The 22,640-nt window shown below is 37.4% G+C and overlaps 2 protein-coding genes across 4 annotated transcripts in view; one reads left to right on the top strand and one right to left on the bottom strand.

Moving 5' to 3' along the window:
* Positions 1-928: 928 nt before the first annotated feature.
* Positions 929-14,028, top strand: LOC106870233 (beta-1,3-galactosyltransferase 1). 3 transcript variants are annotated; one of them, XM_014916249.3, is made up of 3 exons: positions 5,771-5,910; positions 6,691-6,951; positions 12,929-14,028. In XM_014916249.3, the coding sequence occupies exons 2-3, from the start codon at positions 6,933-6,935 to the stop codon at positions 13,879-13,881; spliced, it is 972 nt and encodes a 323-aa protein (XP_014771735.1). In that variant the 5' UTR covers positions 5,771-5,910; positions 6,691-6,932; the 3' UTR covers positions 13,882-14,028. The 3 variants fall into 3 exon arrangements, with proteins under 3 accessions (XP_089205351.1, XP_014771735.1, XP_089205352.1); XM_089349225.1 differs by lacking the exons at positions 5,771-5,910; positions 12,929-14,028 and adding an exon at positions 929-2,298 and having other exon boundaries at positions 6,691-6,826; XM_089349226.1 differs by lacking the exons at positions 5,771-5,910; positions 6,691-6,951 and adding an exon at positions 11,973-12,279.
* Positions 14,029-15,991: 1,963 nt separating this feature from the next.
* Positions 15,992-22,640, bottom strand: part of LOC106870232 (splicing factor Cactin) — a 43,482-nt gene continuing 36,833 nt past the window's right edge. Inside the window, exons 16-19 of the mRNA XM_014916247.3 lie at positions 22,149-22,232; positions 19,224-19,274; positions 17,402-17,464; positions 15,992-16,189 (exon numbers count right to left, since the gene is read on the bottom strand). Of these exons, the coding sequence (XP_014771733.1) occupies positions 16,064-16,189; positions 17,402-17,464; positions 19,224-19,274; positions 22,149-22,232 (324 nt within the window). The 3' untranslated portion in view covers positions 15,992-16,063. The remainder of the gene's footprint in view (positions 16,190-17,401; positions 17,465-19,223; positions 19,275-22,148; positions 22,233-22,640) is intronic.

Below are 22,640 nucleotides of genomic sequence, written 5' to 3'. Positions count from 1 at the left end.
TTCATATACTACCCAATCTTTATGTGCTATAAGGTCGATAAGAGGGGAGGGGTGGTATAAGGTCACTATCAGTGTTCGCGGGAGACAGCTAAGGATGGAAGATGATCTAAACTTCCGGTACTGGTGGAGGGCGTACCGCGGGCTAAGAGAGCTTCGTCGTCGGTTCTCGCGGGCTAAGAGAGCTTCGTCGTCGGTTCTCGCGGGCTAAGAGAGCTTCGTCGTGGGTTCTCGCGGGCGAAGAGAGCTTCGTCGTGGGTTCTATCAGCATAGAAATTCCAATACGAATTGGGATGAAGTTGGAAAGTGAACTGGTTATAATAGGTTTGGGGACACGTACGAGTCAAAGAGGAAGTGGGGGAAAGAAAGTAGTGATTCAGAGAGAGAGAGAGAGGGGGGAACAGACAGCAGTACATCACGCTGGTTAAATTCCTTGGGTTTTTAGAAACAAAGTTGAAAGAAACACAGCAGTGTTTAATCCGTGAGATTAAATGCTTAAATCGGTAACAGAAATGAGAGTTAAATCGTAATTTTTAAAGGGAGGAGAGACAAAATTTCAGACAGGTTTGGGCTAGAGGAGCATAACTTGAATAAAGTAGAGGGAAAGGTGATAACTTGAGTGAGGTAGAGAAAAGAAATATATATATATATATATATATATATATATATATATTAAATATATATATATATATATATATATATATATATATATATATATATATATATATATATATATATATATATATATATTTTATCTATAAAAGGCAGATTTTCTCTGTGTGTGTATATTAGCGGTATTTCGTCTGCCTGTTATTGAAAATTTATTGTTGGAGTGTGTTCGTAAAGTAAGTTTCTGTTAATTGTTATATCGTTATACCACTTGTTGTGGCTATTGCTGGACTTATTGTTTTAAAATTCTATTATAGTTTTCTTTTGAAAGCTATCTGTGGTTTTCCCCTGTGGGAGAAAACTTTAATTGCTGACAAGCTGCCGAAAAGTGTGTCTTCGTCGGGTGAAGATTCATCGACCGAGCGGGAAGTAAGGAAGATTGAAAGTTTAAATTTTGATAACATTTCTGATGTTTCGGAAAGTGAATTCCCTACATAACCAAAAGTTACGGGTACCAAAAGAAATATAGAAGCAAAGACCATTCAAAATGAAGAAAGAAAAAGTTTTGCGTCAGCAGTTGGTAATGGAACGCGACAGCTGTCAACTGACAAAAAAGAATTATTAAAATACAAGGAAATGATAACGGTACGAGAGGGAGTGGTAAAAGTGGAAATACCAGAAGAATAATTAACGGCAGAAAAAAATAAAATGATTATTTTTAAGACATTCTGCTTAAAAGCTCGAAAAATTGACAAAATATGTGAGCAGAAAATTGAAAAATGTTTAAAACCTATCTGGCAGGACATTACTTACCTAGCCAAAGGGAAGAAGTTTGGAACCATCGTGGTGAAGTACAAGAACACAGATACGGCACAACAACACTCTGTAAAATCATTAAAATCGGAAGACACGATATTAGTCACAATTTACATGGGAATGAGAACATCTAAGGTTAGAACATCAAGAATTCCACCCGGAGTAAACCCTATATGCTTGATGGCGGCAGTCCTGGCAAACAGGGAGGGTAATATAAACCTCCTGCAGGCTACCGTCACAGAGAATACATATTGGACTGGACAAACGCTCAACTTGCTATTGCAGGCAGAGCAGAAAATTTTAGAACAGCTCCCAGAAATAGTAGAAGTAGGGGAGGAAGTTCTGAATATTTTTGTTGAGGGGCGTAAGCCCCGATGTTTCCAGTGTGGCCAACTGGGTCATATCAAAAAATATTGTAAAGAAGGTGAAGAAGAATCGGACGGTGAGGAGGAAGAAAGAGAGAGAGAAACTGAAGGAAAAATAGACAACAAAAGGAAAATGGAACGCTCGAACCAGCAAAAGCAGAGTGAGCCGAGACCTAAAAAGACAGTCAAGAGAGACAGACCGAGGACGGCGGAGGGGGAGACGGACAGAGGAATAGTTGCACTTCATAGCAAAAACGAGGACTTAATGCGTGATACAAAAACGAAAAAATCAGCCACTAGGCTAATTGAACTATCAGAAAAATATAAAAACTATGAATTTTACGAAGTGGACAAAAAAAAAACATATAATATCTTGTGTAACATGTGTAGAAAATCGGTCTCATTATTGAGATTTGATTTTCATCAGTCTATATTTGAAGGCTTGCCACCTCCGACCCTAAGTCAAGAAAAGGTGGAGAGTCCCTCTCCACAGGACACTCCGATCTAAAAGGTAAGTCACGTCTATTCACATTAGTTGTATAAATGTCCGTGACCTGAAGTCGAGTTGGAAGCAAGGGCGCTTCCTATATGTGACATCAGGTCAAGAAATTTGGATGTAATTGTTGCAACGGAAACCCGGGTAAAGGGGCCAAGAGAGCTGCTCCTTCTCCTGAACGACAATGAGAAATACGTTTCTCCGAGTCGGGCGGGTGGTGGGGGTAATCTTTTGGTCCTACTAAAAAGAAATCGCGTAGCTGAGAAAAAGTTGTTTCTTTTTTATCCAGAAGGCAGGTTGGTCGTTCTTGACCTGACATTCAGTTGTGGTAAGATAATCAGGCTAGTCGCTATTTATGCACCCAACATTATAGGCTTGCAAAGTGAATATTTTCGTGACCTGGGCAAGTTCCTGGCCACGTCGTATTCGCTAGTATTATTAGGAGACTTTAACACAATATTTGACGCACACACAGATTGTGTTGGCTCGAACATGAACAGAAAATGTAACCCAGGCTTAGGGGTGGACGTGGTCAAATAATGACTGGTCTTCCAGAACATATCTAGATAGGATTTTAATTAGAGAAACAGATAAGTCCATAGCTAAGTGTCCACAGTTTTTTCTAGTCAGCTACAGTGACCACAAGATGGTTATCTGTAAACTGACAATAGATAAGTTACATAGTCTGGGATCTAGCTACTGGAAACTCAGTACGTCCCTTTTGACGATTGAGGAATACAGAAAGCGGATCAAGATGTTAATACAGAGGGCATTGACAGGTACCATCATTAATAACAAATGATGGTACGCCCTAAAAAGAGCCATCAAATATGAGTCTATTAGGTTTAGCATAAGTTTAGCTAAGAAGGGACGTAGAATAGGAAAATGGAAGGCTCGAACCAGCAAAAGCAGAGTGAGCCGAGACCTAAAAAGACAGTCAAGAGAGACAGACCGAGGACGGCGGATGGGGAGACGGACAGAGGAATAGTTGCACTTTATAGCAAAAACGAGGACTTAATGCGTGATACAAAAACGAAAAAATCAGCCACTAGGCTAATTGAACTATCAGAAAAATATAAAAACTATGAATTTTACGAAGTGGACAAAAAAAATATATAATATCTTGTGTAACATGTATAGAAAATCGGTCTCATTATTGAGATTTGATTTTCATCAGTCTATATTTGAAGGCTTGCTTCTAGTTAAGGAACTAGAAGCAGCCTGGAGGACTGGTAATGTGGACCAAGTGAGGGTAAAAAGACTGGAGTTAAACCAGCATCTTGAAGCCCAACACATGGGAAGTATTGCCAGAGCTAAGTTACGTACGATGGGAAGTGAAGGAATCAAGGCCGCTGGACGGGCCCGAGTGGTGGAAGCTCGGCAAGGAAATAGTTCCACTATACGGTCTTTGACGAATCATAATGGCGTCTTGGTAAACGAACCCGAGAAAATGTGAGGCCTTTCGGGAGTACTCCGCCCAGCTGTTCGGGGGTCACGGCGGCCCTGGTGGTGGAAGAGCCCTCGAGGACTTTCTTGCCGGGCTGCCGTGTCTCTCGGGGTCAGATGCGGAGTCTTGCGAAGGGCCAATCACGCTTGTGGAGGTGATGGAGGCTTTGGCCGGCTGTAAAGCGAGTAAGTCGCCGGGACTTGATGGTCTTCCGTACGAGCTGTATAAATGTATGCCAGACTTGTTCGGGCATCTACTGGCTGACGTTTACGCGAACTGGCAACAGAATGGGTTTATTCCCAGATCTGTGCGCCGGAGAGTAGTGACATTGGTCAGAAAGGACCCGGACAAGGGGAACGTTATAGAGAATTTCAGGCCCATCACTCTGTTAAACACAGAAGTGTAGATTTTGGCCAAGGTCTTAGCGAAAAGGTTGGCGCGTGTCGCGAATGGTATAGTCGGGGAGGCACAGACATGTGCCATCCCAGGCAGAACTATTCAGGATACCCTCCATCTTATTCGCTATACCATAGAGAAGGTTGGTAATAAATTTGGCAAAGGTGGAGCATTGGTACATTTGGACCAGTCTAAAGCTTTTGATAGGGTTGACCATCGATACCTGACGACTGTGCTTGCGCGGTTCGGCCTGGGCCTTGGCTTCCTCAAGTGGTTTATCGCTTTGTTCTGCATCAGACGCTCGGTTCGTCAAGGATGTCCGCTCTCACCACTTTTGTATGTGGTGGCTCTCGAGCCCCTACTGCGAAGGTTGAGTGGCATTCTGAGAGAACCAGGTCTAGAGGAGTTTGTTACGGCTTACGCGGGTGATATCACTATCAGCGTAACCTCAGTAGCACGCCTACGTGAAGTGGGTAAGACTATTGAGGCTTACGAGGAGGTGGCAGGAGCAGTGATTAACCGGGAAAAGTCGGTCGGCTTACAGCTCGGCACCTGGGTTGGCAAGTCGAAGCCTTCAGATAGCGTTGTTGGGCGCTGGACGGAGGGACCAGTTAAGTTGCTGTGAGTTTGGTTTGGACCAGGCCTCCAGATAGAGAACTGGACGGAGGTATTGAGCAGGGTGGCTACAGTAATCAAGACATGGTCTTGGCGGTGGCTATCCCTGAAAGGGAGGGCGGAGGTGGCCAATGTGTTTATCGCATCGGTCATTACCTACCGTCTGACCGTCGTGCCTTGTCCGGATTCGTGGTTGATCAGGTTGGAGAGACAGCTCCTTCGCTTTTTGTGGAAGGGCAGGTCGCCACTTGTGAAACGCTTAGTCTGCTGTCAAAAGTCTTTAAAGGGAAGTTTAGGGATGCCTTGGTTAATGATGTGCAGGCATGCGTTGAGGTTAAGGCACCTCTGGATTCTCCTGGATAGTGAACGGGTGTGGTCTCCGCTGGCCAGACAAATGTTCCCCCGAGTTCAAAAGTTTTTGCGAACAGGAAGCCTGGTGTTTTCGTAGACCGAGGTCGAGTAAATGGCATAAAGAGTGCCGTAAGGCCCTCTTGCTATTCCGGCGCGCGGGCAATGCCAGCGGTGGGGGTTCCACATGGATTTTATATAGTGGGTTGGTAGAGTCTGAATGCGACGATGGCCTGGGGGCGACTCTAGGTCTCGGGTTTATTCAACTGGACAGCCTGTTTCACCGTACATTCGGGTTGAGAACGTTGGACAACTTCCAAAAGTCCTTAACCTGGCAATGTTACAGAGGTGCCTTGCTCGTTTGGGATAAGCTTGCAAGACACGGTAAGCGTCAGTCGCCGACCTGTCCAAGATGCGGGGGAGACAGGGAAACCGTCCCTCACGCTATTGTTCAGTGTTCGGAGATATCTGAAATGTGGGCTTATGCTGAACACTTGTTGTCCGGCGAAGGAAGAGTACAGCTGTCGACTGAGTCAATTATAAAAATTGACCCACCGGGAGTTTTAACAAACGAAGGTAAGAATTGTTTTCTCACGAAAGAGGCAGTATGGAAGACTAGGATAAAAGGAATTAAGACAGGCAACTTTATCTCTGGCCACAGTTTACGATCATTTTTTTACTTTTCATTTGAAAAGGAAGGTGTGACTGGAGAAGAGATGTCTGTCGGAGTGTACGTTGCAAAAGAGATGGAAGCATGTTGCACGAGTGTTGTGCGTGAAAGGAACCGTGTGAATAGACGGAAAACAAAAGAACAAAAAAAGGTACCAGCGATAGATCGGGGCTTGTGGGGTCGGAGCGTGGCCTGATCATCGCTTCATTTGTATTGTCCCTGTATTGTTAATTTCATTCGATTTTTTAAATACATTTTATTTCATTTTTAAAAGTCATATATCATGTACAATCATACCGATTTACTGATCCCATCAGTTGTTCTGTCCATTTCTATGTTTAGCCCCCGGTGGACAATAAAGAAATTGATATTTCGTCGATAAATTAATTACCAGTTGCGTACTGGAGTTGATCTAATTGACTGACCCCCTCCCCCAAAATTTCGGGCCTTGTGCCTAGAGTAGAAAAGTATATATAAATACGCAATTATATATTTAATTACCTTAATACAAAATTAAGGAGACTAACCATACATTAAGGAATTTAATACATAAAACGTAGATTAATACATTTATTTTCAATGATTTGTGATGACAAGAATCTCAGTTCAACGAAGTTTTTCATGTCATTATATTACATGTGTTACTCTACTCATATTTAATGTGTTGATATTTTCTCTCAGCCATATTACTAGATAAATAGGTTGGAAGATGCTGAGAAAGAGAAAGAAATGAGGAAGAAGAAGAAGATAACACCGGTGATTCTTCATAGCTTCTGTTTAAACGTTTATCATTCCTTTTTTTCTCACCGTCCCCTCGCCTCATCACTAATTGAATTATTAACTCTCTAAATAACATGTTTCTTTTTGTTACATACAGCGTATCTTTTTCATGATTTGTTTTCTTTCTTTATCTTTTACTCATTTACTTTAGTAACTATGATTGGATAGCTTTTATTTTATTGGTTCGGACGGTGCCTATTCCCTTCGCAGAGTTTCAAAGAATGAAAAGTTGATGCTGCAACTATTAGACATAAAAAAAAAGAAACAATACAAACGAAATTTCAACATTTATCCTTCTCCGTGATTTGATTCCGTGATTCGATCGCAAATAACGTCACTATCTCTCAGAGACACGTCTACGGTTAATTTTTCGTTACGAAAGTGCCGTTTACCATGCCAGGAAGAGATATCGGTAAGTAGATCCATGTCGCATATTATAAGAAAATGGTCAGAAAGTTTTCATAGTTTATGTTTCTAGATTGATTATTCCTTCATTTATCTTTGTAACCTTAGTATTTGTCCCATTATGTCTTTTTTAGAATGTCTTAGACTATTCTTTCGTGTGACCTTTTCTTGTATGAGATGGTGAAGTCTGATTTGAAGGATTTGGCAGCTATTTCTGGTAGGTCGAGAGACAACGTAGCGACTCCGTCGCTGTGTTGTTTAGAACTTAGCACCTGATCAAGCAGACCCATTAGTTTTTTAAATTATTTGTGTTATTTCAAATATTGTGTCTCTAGGACTACATTATTTGGAGATCTTTCGTAATAGCCATGAATTCAAAAGTAAATATAAAATATATATATATATATACTTGTATAAATATGTATTCTTGTATATACTTGTATAAATATGTATTCTTGTATTCTTTGATTCGAAATAATTCTTGCCAAGAATCCGCATTACTGTCTCTAGTAAATATACATTTTATATAATCATATATTTTACACTTGAAAACATTTATTAAATAGCTATTAAATAAGCATTAGAAAATTTAACGACGTTCGTATTTTGCTTGCCTTTTTTTCAATATTAGTTTATAACTGTAATTTGGAGTATTGCCCATATTCAACAATTTAAAAAAAATTATTTTGAGCCAGAGAGATTTGGCTGTTACAAGATACTAAATTAATAAATAACCTACTCAACCATGAAATTGAAGAACTACCAAAAAAATTTTCACAAGAGCTTTAATTAAACGCATAAATTTCATTTAACACTTTTATTCTTCTCTTGAAAAGCCTTGCGGAGTTTCGGACCGTGCCCATTCCTGTCTCTGTGCTTTTGTCTTTGTTTTATAAAAGTTTTCAGAATTTTGTTTTGGACTTCTGGGAATCTAGGTCTATGAGATAATTATTAACGATTAAGAAAATTTGGAGTGGGATTATGTAGAAAAGAACGATTCGTTTCAGTCTGTAGAAGCCAAACCAAGCATAAGTCGCTTCTTCTTTATAGAAATTATGTGTGTGTGCGCGCGCGTAAGAGGCCGGAATCATGAAGTTCGGAAACTAGCAAAATAAATAGACGCACATTCATGAGACATGTTCAAAGTGGAATCTGTCTTTCTTAAAAATAAATGAATAGAACTCTCTTGCTTAACTACCTAATTTAATTAGACTTGTCTTCTTCAAATTAGTTCCCCCCACAGTTAATGATACACCGATTCCAACGTTTTCCCCAGGCATACACACTTTTGGAATGCATGTAACGATAATAATTTATGTAGTTATAATTGTATGTGTGTTGTAGGATGCGAAAGATGAACAATGCTTGAAGTTTTAAGGAAATATTTATTTACCGTTACATTACAATACCTTGCCTCGACGGGCAGGTTATGATAGATCCAAAAGCATGCGAAGTAAAGTTTGTGTTTGTGTCCTCTTCATTGTTTAGTAGTAATTACAGAGAGAGATAGAATGATGTTGTAAGAGGACAGAATTAGAGCTAGTGAAAGTTGTAGGGTGTGGGATGTTGTCTCACAGTTGCTGACAGTAAACTTCATTTCTCCCTCTGGCCAAGGTTCTAGCTGGTCAGCCAGACTTCGTTCTCATTGAGTCGTCACCATGTGACTGAACTCGTTGAGTCGTCACCGACTGGTGACTAAACTCATTTTTGCTTGGAGTTTTCTTGCTTTTATAACTATCTATAAGGATAGACATATCATTGAGAACAATAGATTTAGTTGGTGGTCTTGTTATCTCTATTCTAGCTTTTGGTGAAGTAGAAGAGGTTAGAAAGGGTCAAGTGGTGAAGACATTTCGGCCTAGCTAAAGGCATCTGGATAATGTAAAACTGCTGTCAGAGAAAAACCATTGTTCCACCGTGGGAAAAGTTCTGTCGCAGTGTTAATTTAAATTTGGCTATGGTGGATCGAATCCACTTCATGCATACAAGATCCACTACATGCATTTTCAAGAGTGATACGTCATTGTAGCGAATTTTATTCGATTCACATAATGTCGGTAACTGGGTAGATTTAGGGTAGATTTCAAATTTAAGAGATAAAAAAAAATGTTCGCTGGGGTCAATTCCAAAGTGTAGGGCGGTTGTATATGTCCTCAACACTTCAAGATATCCGAGTAAAATTTTTATTGATCTCCTGACCACGCGGAACAAACTCTTGATGAACGACCCCCTTCCAGTCAGAGAGAGACTATAAACATAATATAAAGAACGAATATCAATTCTGTCGCCTGACATTTGAAACCGCATCTCAGAATTCGCCCGCCAAATCAGTTTGCGGCAGGGAAAACTTTTTTGTCCTGTCAATTGAAACAATGATTGATGAGTTTTTAATGACCAGCTAGGTGAAATTAAGTTCAAATGAACCGGATCTAACTTGAATATTTAGCTAAGGTTTGTCCGTCTTTCTACAGACTGCAGATTGTTATAAATACGACCAGCTGACCAGCCAAAGGAGTTAGCTCCCTGCTTGCGATCGTGACAGCCTGTTGCAGACGGTTTTGGGGCTGAACGAGAAACGATGTCACTGGGTCAAACGAAAACTGTTTCACACTGACATTCATCTACTCACACTTGATTAATCTAATTGTCATGCCTACCACATTTACAGATTACCTTTTCTATCCCATCTGTCACATACCCTTTCCTCAGTAGTAATTTCACAAGGCTAAGTAGATTGTCAACAAATGCATACAGTTAAAATTATATGTTGATTTTCATCGATCCGACGTGGTTGATTTATAATTGTAAATGTAACGAAAATAGATCATGTTGTTTGAAACTTCGCCTTTGAGTTACACACTTCTCAACAGGAAGACATACTCTGCAAGAATCATCATCATCATTAGTTACGTCCGATGACTCCATCATCGTCAAATTTTCGGACTTCTTCGTTTACAATAACATACACATTTCAGAGACTCGGATGGGTTTTTCTTCTTAGGGAGTCATACGGACCTCTAAAAACTATAATCCAGTGAGAAAAATTATTGCATATGCGGTAGGTGCAAGTACTAAAGTTGCACTAAAGGGTCACATGTTCAAGCTTAATAACGAAATGTACATCCAAGTAGTGGGTGCAGCCATTGGTGTCAGTATTGCTGACATGTCACTAACCTCTTCATGTTATGCTGGGATAGGAGGCTCAAAAACTGCTTAGGAGAGAGCTCCGTAACCTTGACCATGTACTCCTGCCAACTTAGAGAAAGTTCAGAGAACTTTTACATCTGTTGGTAACAGAAGGCCTCTCTTTTAGAATGAAAAGCAGATTGTATGGTGCCTGCGTATGAACAGCAATGCTACATGGCTGTGAAACTTGGGCTGTAAATGCAGAAGACGTGAAGTTTTGAAAGAAATGAAGCAAGTATGCTTTGATGGATGTGCAATGTCAATGTGTATTTATTACAAAGTGCATGCTTAGAGAAAAATTGGGCATAAGAGACATGAGACGTAGTTTGTTGGAGAAAAGACTGTGCTGGTATGGTCATGAGATGTGGATGAGGACATGGTCAGTAAATATGGAAGGAACATGTGACAGTAATAGACCTAGGAAGACATGGTATAAATTAGTGAAGACCAACCTCAAGATGTTCAACCTCTCAGAGAAGATGAGGGGTGACTGAGATGAATGGCATTATGTTGTGCTTGAGAAGACCAATCTATCTCAACAGAATTGAGGCCTTTCCCCACAACTCATTATCTGACAACCACTCTTCCATCAGTCTTCTATGTCACCCTATCTTCTTCACTTCCTCATGCACCGAACTGATATCCTCTGCATCCAACTAATTATCTGTCACACTATATTCACTCAATGGACTTACCAGCACATCCACTTTTTCCCTTCTTCTAGCTTATCGTCTCATAGTCATGATGTACCTGAACCTCACATCTTTACAGGTGAGCAAGCCATGTATTCACCTCTTTAGTAAGACACCTGCTTGGGTACCTGGTGACCTCACCAGTGCTCATGCTACATTAAAAGCACCCAGTACATTCTGTTAAGTTTTAAGAAGGGCATCCAGTTGTTGAAACCAATGCAAAGCGAGCATAGAACCTGATGAAGCCTTCTTGCTCATCTGTTCTTGTCAAATTGTCCAGCCCATGTCAGCATAGAAAAAAAAGATGTTAAATGATGGTGATGATATATATATATATATACATATATATATATATATATAAGATTGTTTCACATGAAATGTTGTATTGGAAAGGTAACAATAAAATGTTTCAGAAGTGTTAGAGAACTGGTTTATTTAATCAAAGTATGATCCATGTTCATTTATGACGTTTACCCAATGTTTCTCTATGCCATATATTTCATCTTTAAAAATAAAATTCATCTTTTGCTGTGATAAACTGTCCGAATGCTTCAATTACCTCTTCTCTATTTAAGAATGTTTTATTGCTTATGAAAAGCTCAAAATGCTTAAATCAGTGATCATCAGTAGGAGAGATATCAGGGGAATAGGGCGGATTCTGCAAAATCTCATAATTCAGGCTTTGCAACTTTTGGACCATAGCTTGAGGAGTTTGAGGACGTGCGATGTTGTGGAGCAAAACTGGGCCATCTCTGTTCACTAGTCTGGGTTGCTTCTTTTTCAAATTTTCATGCATATAATCAATTTCCTGGCAATATGATGTTACTGTTACTGATTTTCCTTGTTGCAAAAATGAATAATGAATAACTCCCTTCACAGACTACCATACAGTGACCACTAGCTTTTTAGGAGGCAATGGTGGGTTTGGGTAGTGTTTAGGTGACTCTCCTGCATCTAATCACTGTCTTGTTCTCCTGCTGTTGTCAAAGAGTATCCATTTCTCATCACAAGTAATGATTTGATGCTAAAATGTTTTTTTCCAGTCAAGAAAGTAATAAGGAGCATACTTCAAGGTGTCTGTTTTTTGAATCTCGTTCATTTGATATGGAATAAACCTATCTGTTTTCTTGACTTTTCCAAATTTTTACAGGTGTCCAAAGACAGTTGTGCGAAATGTTTGGAATTCTGATGAAAGTTTTCGAACCTTTGCTCTCGGATTTTGTTCAACTAAAGCATTTGATCCATCATGCTGAATAACTGATTTTGGCCTACCTCTTGGTTTATTTTTAAGGCTGTCATCTCCTGAACAAGAGCTTTGGAACCATCTTTGAACAGTTCTGATGTCAACAAAACCATTACTAAACGCATCTACAGCAACAGAGAAAACTGGCCAACTCTGCTATTGAATATGTTGTGCTTGTTTTTTACATGGACTTTATAGTCAGATACTCATTCAGGTATCAACCGCTATACAGTGCTGATCTAGTGCATTTTATGCTACAGGGATTAGAGAAGTTGTCTGCAGGAGGTTTAGAGAATCTATTTCTACACTATCACTTTTCCTTCAGAGTAATTTCCCTCTAAACAGGTTTTTTGCTGTTGTAAGGTGGAGATAACTGTTGTATTACCATAAAGTTTCAACCCTATAAAGTAATCCTCTGATGTTCTCTTCATAAAGAAATATTTCAAATGTTAAAAGAAATATTTACTCTACATTAGGTATTGAGTACTCTTACTTTGATAATAATACTACTTGCAGATATAATAATATTATTATAATATGATATAATATATATTTATGCATGCACAAACACACACACAGGTAAGCACATAAATACAAAACAAGGTAGAAAAATTAGAACTAAAATACCAAAAGTAGAGTAAAATACTATTTTGCTAAAGCCAAAAAAAATTCACAAACAGTTACTCAGAGATTCCTGTGACTCTTCCTCAGACAGTTGTGATAACACATATACCAGTCTGTATTATCACAACTGTCTAATGAGCAGTCATGAAACTCTGAATAAAAATTTGAAGAATTTTTGGCTTTAATAAAATAATATATATATATATATTAATGAAATGTTTATTTCTTATCATTTCCAGGTAAAAAGAAGATTCGCATATGGATGACAATATTAATTATAGCCATTTTTGTGTACATTATTCTCATGTACCAAATCAATCCAGAAACCTACATGAATATACTTTCAGGCAGGTGGTTACGATTTCTTCCATTTTCAGATGTTTCTATCATAAACCAACAGTCATATCATTTCTCATACATTCATTTGACAAATAATTGTTCTGACTCTGTTCAGATCCTTGTTGCTGTGTGTTCAGCCCCAATAAATATACTGCGTCGAAATACCATACGAGAGACGTGGGGTCAATATGCTAGGAATAATTCAAACTTTAAGATGGTTTTTTTTGAAGGTGTTACACATGGTCCTGGTGTTCAAGATGATATTCATGAAGAAAGTGTAAAATATGGTGATATTGTACAAGAGAACTATATTGATCATTATGCAAACTTATCTTTAAAGTCAATTGCTTATCTACGTTGGGTGAGTTCTTCATGTAGAAAAGTAAAATTTGTGTTGAAAACAGATGATGATATGTATATAAATCTTCCATTGTTAGAGAAAACACTTATGAACATGAAACGTTCTCGGTTTATCATGGGTTTACTTTTTAAACATGTTGCACCAATCAGAGATAGTTCATCAAAATGGTACACACCCATATCAAAATATCCAAAGAATGAGTTTCCTGAGTATGTCTCTGGGACTGCTTATCTAATTTCAGGTGACTTAGTACCAGAATTGTATGCAGAATCATTTAATGGAAAGCGCTTCTGGCTTGAAGATGTTTATATAACAGGGATGCTTGCAAACCGAGTGAATGCAACAAGAATAGACAGTAGCAAGTTTACAATCCATAACCAACAACACACTGGCTGTACTTACAAAAACATAATAAGTGGACATCATGTGATGCCAAGAAATATGAAAATTATTTATCAACAATTAAAAGATGTAAATCTTATTTGCCGTTAATTTTCTCTTTTAAAAATAGCAGTTGAAGCTTGCTGAAATGAACTACATGCCCTGCATTCTTGAATATCCTTACACCATATTCTGAGTTCAAATCCTGCCATAGTTGACATCTTTTATTCTTTTGAGGATATGGTTAATAAAACAAGTGGTATTAATATGCTGAGGATCAATTTTTAAGAAGTTTGCTGAGGATTCTCTAGAACTTCTTATCTAATTTCAGGTGACACAGTACCAGAATCTTATACAGAATCCTTTAATGAAAAGCCTTGGTCAATGTACTTGACCATTAATCACAGGTCAAAAATTCAATTCTCACTGGACATTTGCTACATTTTCATTTTATATATTTTTATTAATACTTCAATCCTTGCCAGCATTGAAAACAGATGTTAAATGATGATGATGATGAAGGCTCATTCTTATGTCATATCTATGTGCTTCAAGTGAGTAAAATCTGCAATACAAGGTTCAATCTGTGGTCAAGCCATTTCAATTCACTTCAACCCATGTATTTTGTATAATATCCACCCGAAAAAGTATGTATTCTGCCAAGATTGGGTCTCTGACATATTATTCATGGATATTTAAAGACAAACCCTTCAATGTAGACACAACAATATTTAGGTCTACAGAGAAATGAAAGAGAAATTTCATTGTAAAGTTGTCACGAGGAGCACACTATGAGTACATCTAATACCCCCACCTCTGCGCAATACTTGTTTTTAACTCCAGGCCAACTGAAGTTGAACAGATATATGATCAGAGATATTCCAGCTATGAGCATCTCATCTTTTTAGGACTACCTTATCTAATATGCTTTTATTTAAGATGGTATAATCTGATCTGAGAGATATTTGAATGCTATTTTTAGTTAACTGAGTGACTGTATAGAAGTTCACTCTTTGACTCATAAGGAACCATACAGTGGCTCAAACAGATACTATTTATTGAACAGTTGAGAGGAGAAAAAAGCTAAAAGAGAGAAAAAAACATCCAGAGGTGGGGGTATTAGATGTACTCATAGAAGTGTGCTCCTCGTGACAACTTCACAATGAAATTTCTCTTTCATTTCTCTGTAGACCTAAACCTTCACAACCATTACCACATTTTCTTTCTCTCTGATACTGTTATTACAACCTTCATTCACCAATAATACATTACAGGGATCTTTGGGGTTTGACGGGCAACATGTTTTTTGTAGTGTTTTTGGTACCGAAACACTTTCAAACTTCGAATATTTGTATATTTTGTGGTATAGAACAGATAAAAAATTTTGTATTCGAAATTATTTTATGTAAAAAATTGTCGTATTTCGGTAATTTCAACCAATCACTGACGTCTATTGAGGTGAAAACAATTAATGCCGTAACGGTGTCATGGGATCTTTTCCTTTGAATAAAATTAGTCCCGTTGTTGGTCAACAACCACCCGTGTTACTCTTATTTATGACATCGTTTGTGCTGGTTTTAGGGTTAGGGTTAGTTTTAGGATTACGGTTAGGGTTATGATTATTTTTGCCATAACCTTAACTCTAACCCTATAATTCATAACCATAACCCTAACCCTAAAACCCGAACCCTTACTAGGGAATAATGATATAATTAAACAGGGAATAACACACTTGACACCGAACAGCAGTAATTGTATTCAGCTGAATAGACGTCAGTGATTGGTTGAAATTACAGAAATACGACAACTTTAACATGAAATAACTTGCGATGTACAAAATTTTGTTAAGAAGGTTAAGAGAAGAAGTTGTTTTATATGACACATTCTACCAGTGTCCCAAGTTTGAAAGTGTTTCGTTAAGAAAACAAATGTTACCCGTCAAACCCCAAAGATCCCATTACAGTACTACCATATCTTTCTATCACAGATACTGTTACTACAACCTTCACCCATTACAAAATTACTACAGCCTCTGTCTATTTTTCTACCACTACATTGTTCCTATCCATACTTTTTGTAATTGAACAATTAAATTGAAAAGAAGTTATATTTTATCAAAAATTAAAATTATTTTATACAAAACAACAGCAAGCTTTCTTTTTTCTTTATTATTAGTAATGATAAGTTAGCTCAAAAGTTCTGCAAAGCAAACTCAACCAACTCCAAAAGAACAGATTTATTGTTAAAAAATATACATTGCTTTAAAAATCTGAATGAAGAAAGAAGGGGAATCCTATCGCCGGTAGCGATAACGTTTGAAGTGAAACCACAGTTGGAAAATGTTGTTCTGGAACTGACAGCGGAAGCCTCGCTTGTATGAATATTCCCATTCACGGTTGACAATTTTGAATGCAATATCCTGCAAAAGGAGAATTCACACAGTTATTACAATATTCAAGTACATATTCATTAAAAAGTTTTTTTTTTATTTCCATTTCTGGTTTTATTTTTTAGGGCCAAGAGAGTAGAAACCTATTTCTTGTGGTTTTGGACAACACAACCTTATAATTTAAATTTGTAGGAATGAGTATCTAAAACATCTCAGATAAATTTATTTCTTATTGTGTTTATCAATAGCAGACTGGTATTCATGGGGAGCACAACTATGGTACAAGAGGTACAGGGAGTACTGTGATGAACATTAATATATCATCTGCAACTTGAACATTAGGAAACCAGCTATCCAACTAGTCACTGATAAGCCTAATGCGCTGACGATTTTGATGAGAAAGAGAGAGAGAGCATTTTATGTATCCCTGATGGGAATGCACCTTTTCTATCAATAGATCATCAGAATTTAGTCCAAAAGAAATTCTGATGCAGCCTTTATGGCTCACATGCCATCTTGTGGAGTAACAAACTCTATCAATACATTTGTTCAAAATAAGCAGTTTATAATGCAGATATATGGGGAATGACAAAATAGTTGTATTGCTTCCATTGCAAATAGTTACACCCTCTCTTCAACAGTCAATGGTCCTGGTGAATGCTTGCAAATAACTGATCCTTGATATTTTGGACAGCTTCATCATCATCATCATCGTTTAACGTCCTTTTTTCCATGCTAGCATGGGTTGGACGATTTGACTGAGGACTGGCGAACCAGATGGCTGCACCAGGCTCCAATCTGATGTGGCAGAGTTTCTACAGCTGGGTGCCCTTCCTTATTGGTGTTTAACCAGAATGGAATGTTAGGACCCTGTAAACATTGAACTACTACAAAAAAGTATTCCCTACTCAACATAAAAAAATAGACTATCTTTTCACAAACACCTACACTCTCTCTTTGCCATTCAATAAGTAATCCTAATAGAAGGGCTAGCTTTATTGAGATTAATTGCCAAACAGCTGAAAGCACAATTACCATTAAGGATAGATGTTGAGATATGGAAAATATGAAAAATATATCTAAAAAAGTAGGATACACACACTAGTAACTAGCTTTTTAGTAATATTCTTAAACTCCACTTCAGTCTACCAATTTTTAAAATCAGTAAGGTAAAATAATACTCCCAAAAACATCTCTACTTCAAGAACAACAGTCTCGAAATGGATATAAAACAATATTTACCTCATAGGGTGGCCCAGCATGAAAGCGTAACAGTGCAAAATCTTTATTGTCATTGCAAGGTGTCTGTAAAGAGAGAGGAGACAATTATATCACTGAAGTAAAAATCAATTTTCAGAAGGAATGAAACAAATGTTTTCAAAATGAGATACATTGTGCAGCTATTTATACCATGCTAGCATACATAGGAATCATTCTGTTAGGGGAACTGATTTTGCAGCCTGGATGACCTTACTTTTAAATAATCAACTATGAAATAGAAAGAGAACCAAATTTGTCAGTCAAGCAAAGTTAATAACGATATATAATAATTTTTTTTTATACAGTTTTCCAGAGATATGGAATTGTATTTCAAGGTTTCCCCAAGAACGAAAAGGTTAGGAAATACTAGATTAGATATAAAGGTTTTTCTCATGAAATATTTTAATAATCTATGTCAATTAACTTCTCAAAATTCTTAATTAGTCTATCTCTCACTCGGATCCATTCACAACCCCACCTCAAACATCACCCAGTTATAAAACAAATATAGCCAGATACAATTGTTTTACTTGCATGCATCATACTGTATGATTGCTCTATGTTGGTACATTTTACTATATTACTACCTCACATGTCAGACACACATCACAACATTTATGATGCATCAGCCATCAACCCATTTATGGAGCATTGGGCATAGCTGTGTGAGTAAGGTTTTTGCTTCCCAACAATATGATTTTTGGGTTCAGTCCCAGTGTGGCACTTTCGGCCAACTAAAGCCTCGTAAGTGGATTTGTGTGTGTTTGTGTGTCTGCGTCTTCTTATTCTGATGTTGAGTGATTTCCAATATTCTGTGTAAACATGTCTGGCCATGGGGAGATATTACCTTGATCAGAAACAGGTAAGGGCTGGTGATAGGAAGGACATCCAGCCACAGAGAGTCTATTTCAATAAACTCCATCTGACCCAGGCAAGCATAGAAAAGTGAATATTAAAATGATAATGATAAAACAGAGAATATACCACCATACTTATGACACATTATGAAGGGTCACTGTCATACATCACATGTGTAATACCAATGTAATAACACTGCTCCACGTTTCATTGTCATTCATCATTGCATACAATATAACTGCATTATGTTTCAATGATGTTTATGATCATACTTCCAATATATTAATCATAAACTATGTCTTTTCATATATAAAACAAATTACATTAACCTTTAGCACACTGTAGGTGCATCATGTCACTGTATGAGTTTTCTCCCCTGTAACAACAGGGCAGTGACAGGGGAAACATTATCATTATCATCATCGTTTAACATCCGCTTTCCATGCTAGCATGGGTTGGACGATTTGACTGAGGACTGGTGAACCAGATGGCTACACCAGGCTCCAATCTGATTTGGCAGAGTTTCTTCAGCTGGATGCCCTTCCTAACGCCAACCACTCTGAGAGTGTAGTGGGTGCTTTTACGTGCCACTGGCACGAAGGCCAGTCAGGCGGTACTGGCAACAGCCACGCTCAAAATGGTGTTTTTTACGTGCCACCTGCACAAGAAGGCAACGTCGGTAATTCTAGAAAAAAATGCAATGTGCTAAAGGTTAAACTCGGCATAGAAATCAGTTTCCAAGACTGCTTTTCAGAGAAGGTTTAGTAAATTTTTATTTGTTCCATCTGTAGTTGTAACTATGTCTGTCTCGGAAAAGGAACAACAATCCATGCTTGTCATATAGTTTAGGAGTGTGAAAGTCCAATATTAATTAGTAAATTAATTTATTTTTTGAAATATAATGTCTCAGAAGAGTTTTGCAGAAATAAATGTGGGAAAAACTTACCAAAGCATATTCTGGAGTATCAGCTTTATTTATAAGGTCAGGATAGAATATCTGAAAAGAGACCCAAATTTTTTTCTTTCAATAATTGTTTGCATTAAAACACTGGTGATTGATATATCACTGCTCCGTAACTGTTAACCTTCTTACTCACTTCATATATCAAATAACACTTCATACATCAAATAACACTTCATACATCAATGTGTCCCAAATACCTCATTTTAGAGTATTGTCATGATGTGATTGTAATCTCATTATAGAATAAATTTCCTGCTGTACTGAGGTGATCTTGTAAATTTGAGAACTGCAGCTTTATGCAAGGTGATGAGGTTTAAAGTAAGAGAGGAAGGGGCCAAACCAGAACAGGGTTCTTGCTGTAGAAGTGTTATATAGCAACTCACCCTTTAGATTAGAGGGTGGGTGGAGGTGATCAAGGTGGACCCTCCCCCACCTAAGATATGAGGTGAGCAGAAATGAATAGAGGTAAAACTGGGAATGTGGGTGATTAGAGATTGGGAGAGTGAAAAATGGGGAATGGGTAAAGGGGTGAATATGACTGAAAAACAGGTATTGAGAGGTGTTTGTAGTGAACAATGGATAAATTGATGGGATGACCAATAACACATGGTGGTGAAGAACAGCAGAACAGTAATGATAATATAATAAATAGGGGAAGGATATTTATGTGAGAGAGAAAGAGATGACAAGTAGTTGAGTAGGTTGTGAGAGTATGAGAGGCTGGTGTAGTGTATGAGGAGACATAAGATAGTGGAGAAGATGAGATGATTTGGTGACTCAGAGTGGAATGTCCAGCATGCTACCAATGTAAAATTGGTAGCATGCTGGCCAAGATGCTTAGCAGCATTTCGTCTGTCTTTACGTTCTGAGTTCAAAATCTACTGAGGTTGACTTGGCCTTTCATCCTTTTCAGAATGACGAAATAAGTACCAGTTGAGCACTGGGGTCAATTTGACTCCTCCTCCCCCAAAATTTCAGGTCTTCAGTCTATAGTAGAAAGAATGAGCTGACAGAATCATTAGCATGCCAGACAAAATGCTTGGCAGCATTTCATCTGTCTTCAGGTTCTGAGTTCAAATTCCACCAAAGTTGACTTTGCCTTTCATCCTTTCAGGGTTGATACAATAGGTACCAGTTGAACACTGGGGTCAATGTAATTGACTTCCCACTCACCCGAAATTGCTGGGCTTGTGCCAAAATTTGAAATCATTATTACCTCCATCTTAGTGAAGGCAGAGGTATTGTTTTCAGTCATGTTTGTTTGTTTGTCTGTGGACAAGATATCTCAAGAACCACTGGATGGTTCTTTGCCTTTTGTCCTTTTGGGATCAATAAATTAAGTACCAGTGAAAACTGGGGTCAATGTAATTGACTAGTCCACTCCCCACAAATTTCAGGCCTTGTGCCTTTAGTAGATTATTATTATTATTATTATTATTATTATAAGGGTAGTGGAATAGCAAAAAGAGTAGTGAGCTAGAGTAAATATTGCAAATATTTAGTTTTGTGTTTTGAGTTCAAATGTCACCTAAGTTGACTTTAATTTTAACCCTAGCAGAGTTAAATAAATAAATAAACAGTCATGTACTGGGGTTGATTCAATCAATTAGGTTCCTATTCTGTAATATTTGTGGTGTTGTGTAACAAATCAATATCAGTTTCTAATTCTGCTTGACACAACTTTGTCTTTTATCTTTCTGGAATTAATAAAATAAGTACAGTTAAGTATTTGAGTTGATTTAACTAACTATAATTTTCATGCCTTGTGCTATTTATGGTTTTCTTTTTTCATTTTAAGCTTGAATCCCACTCAGGCCAACATTGCCTTTCATTCTTCTGAGGTTGATAAAATAAAGTACCAGTCAAATACTGGGTTCAGTGTTTAGAGTGTTGAACTCATGATCATAAGATCATGGTTTTGATTCCTCGATCTGGTGATGCGTTGTGTTTTTGAACAAAATACTTCATTTCATGTTGCTCCAGTTCACTCAACAGGTAAAAATGAATAACCTTGCGATGGGCTGGTGTCCTGTCCAGGGAAGAATATATATATGCTAGAGAAACTGGGAAACTGGCCCTATACTCCTTATGAAGTAATATGGATTAACCAACCAACTCAAATACTAGGATTGATTTAATCAGCTAACACCTACTCCCAAACTTCTGGTCTTGTATTTATGTTAGAAATCCTTATTCATAATAATTATACACTAACCAAATTTTTCGATAGAATATAATATGTGAGTTTATTTGTTACATCCAAAGTCTTACTGGAAGTTGTTTTGTTTTTCATTACTATTCTTTCAAGACCCTCATCTCATACACTCAGAGACTCCTTCAGGAATCTACTAACTTGAATTCTTAAGAATATTTGCTTATGAATAATTCTTCATTTAAGCATTCTGTGCAACAGTCTATTTCCTCCAGAGATATTTCCAGCAAGTTCTTAGTACTATTAAACCTGATCCATAGTAGATATACCTGTTAATTAAAATATCTGAACACTGAAATATGTTTGTTAATGTTTTCATGATCATATTTTTAATGAAATATACCATGCATTTTTTCCAATTAGTATGAAGAGAATTTGAGAATAATTAATTATCCTATTATTAAGCCAGTGTTGGAACATTACTGAACAAACATTTCTTAAATAAAATTTTGATGGAAGATGTTAATTTAAGTGTGAATACATTAAATTATGTGAGATGTTCTGTTTCATAGAGGCTATTTCAGGTGAATAAATACTAACAGGGTTAGCACACATTCGAGTGTCTAAATATTCTGAACCAACCAATGAATTCATACTGATGCCAAAAAAAAAAAAAAGTTACATAATGGGTAGAAAATAATGAAAATGAGATGAAAGGTTAATTTCCTAGCCTTCAGAGAAGGGGAGATACTTACATTGAATTTGTATCCTTGTACAATTTTAGGTGGTGGATTATCAATGTCATAATGAGTTTGGTTATACTTGTTCCATTCAAAGCCCTGAAATGGGAAGAAATCAAAAAGTGATTACTTACTCAAATATAAATATGACTCCCTTCAACTAAAATACTTATTCACCTTTGTTGAAACTTATATAAGAGAAATGTATCATAAATTTGTAGGAAACAATCAAATTTTGATGGCTATTAAGAAGTAGTTAAAGGTGATTGACAGAGATCAGTTCCAAGAAACTAATGTTATGTTTATTATTGTTTTAGTATTTAATTCTATTTAAAGTAAGACTTCTTTCTTCTCAGTTAACCATTTTCCTTGAAACTCAGTCTATAACTGTCACCATAAAGAACTTTTTAGCTATGCTTTACATCTACTGAAGTGATATTTGTTCTAAGGAAAGAAACATGTCCATCTGTCAGCTATCATGTGCAATATGCCCAAGAATTTAATACA

Source organism: Octopus bimaculoides, chromosome 3 (assembly GCF_046866305.1).
Source record: "Octopus bimaculoides isolate indiv1 chromosome 3, ASM4686630v1, whole genome shotgun sequence".
Classification (NCBI taxonomy): Eukaryota; Metazoa; Mollusca; class Cephalopoda; order Octopoda; family Octopodidae; genus Octopus; species Octopus bimaculoides.
This window is presented reverse-complemented; position numbering and strand designations above follow the sequence as displayed.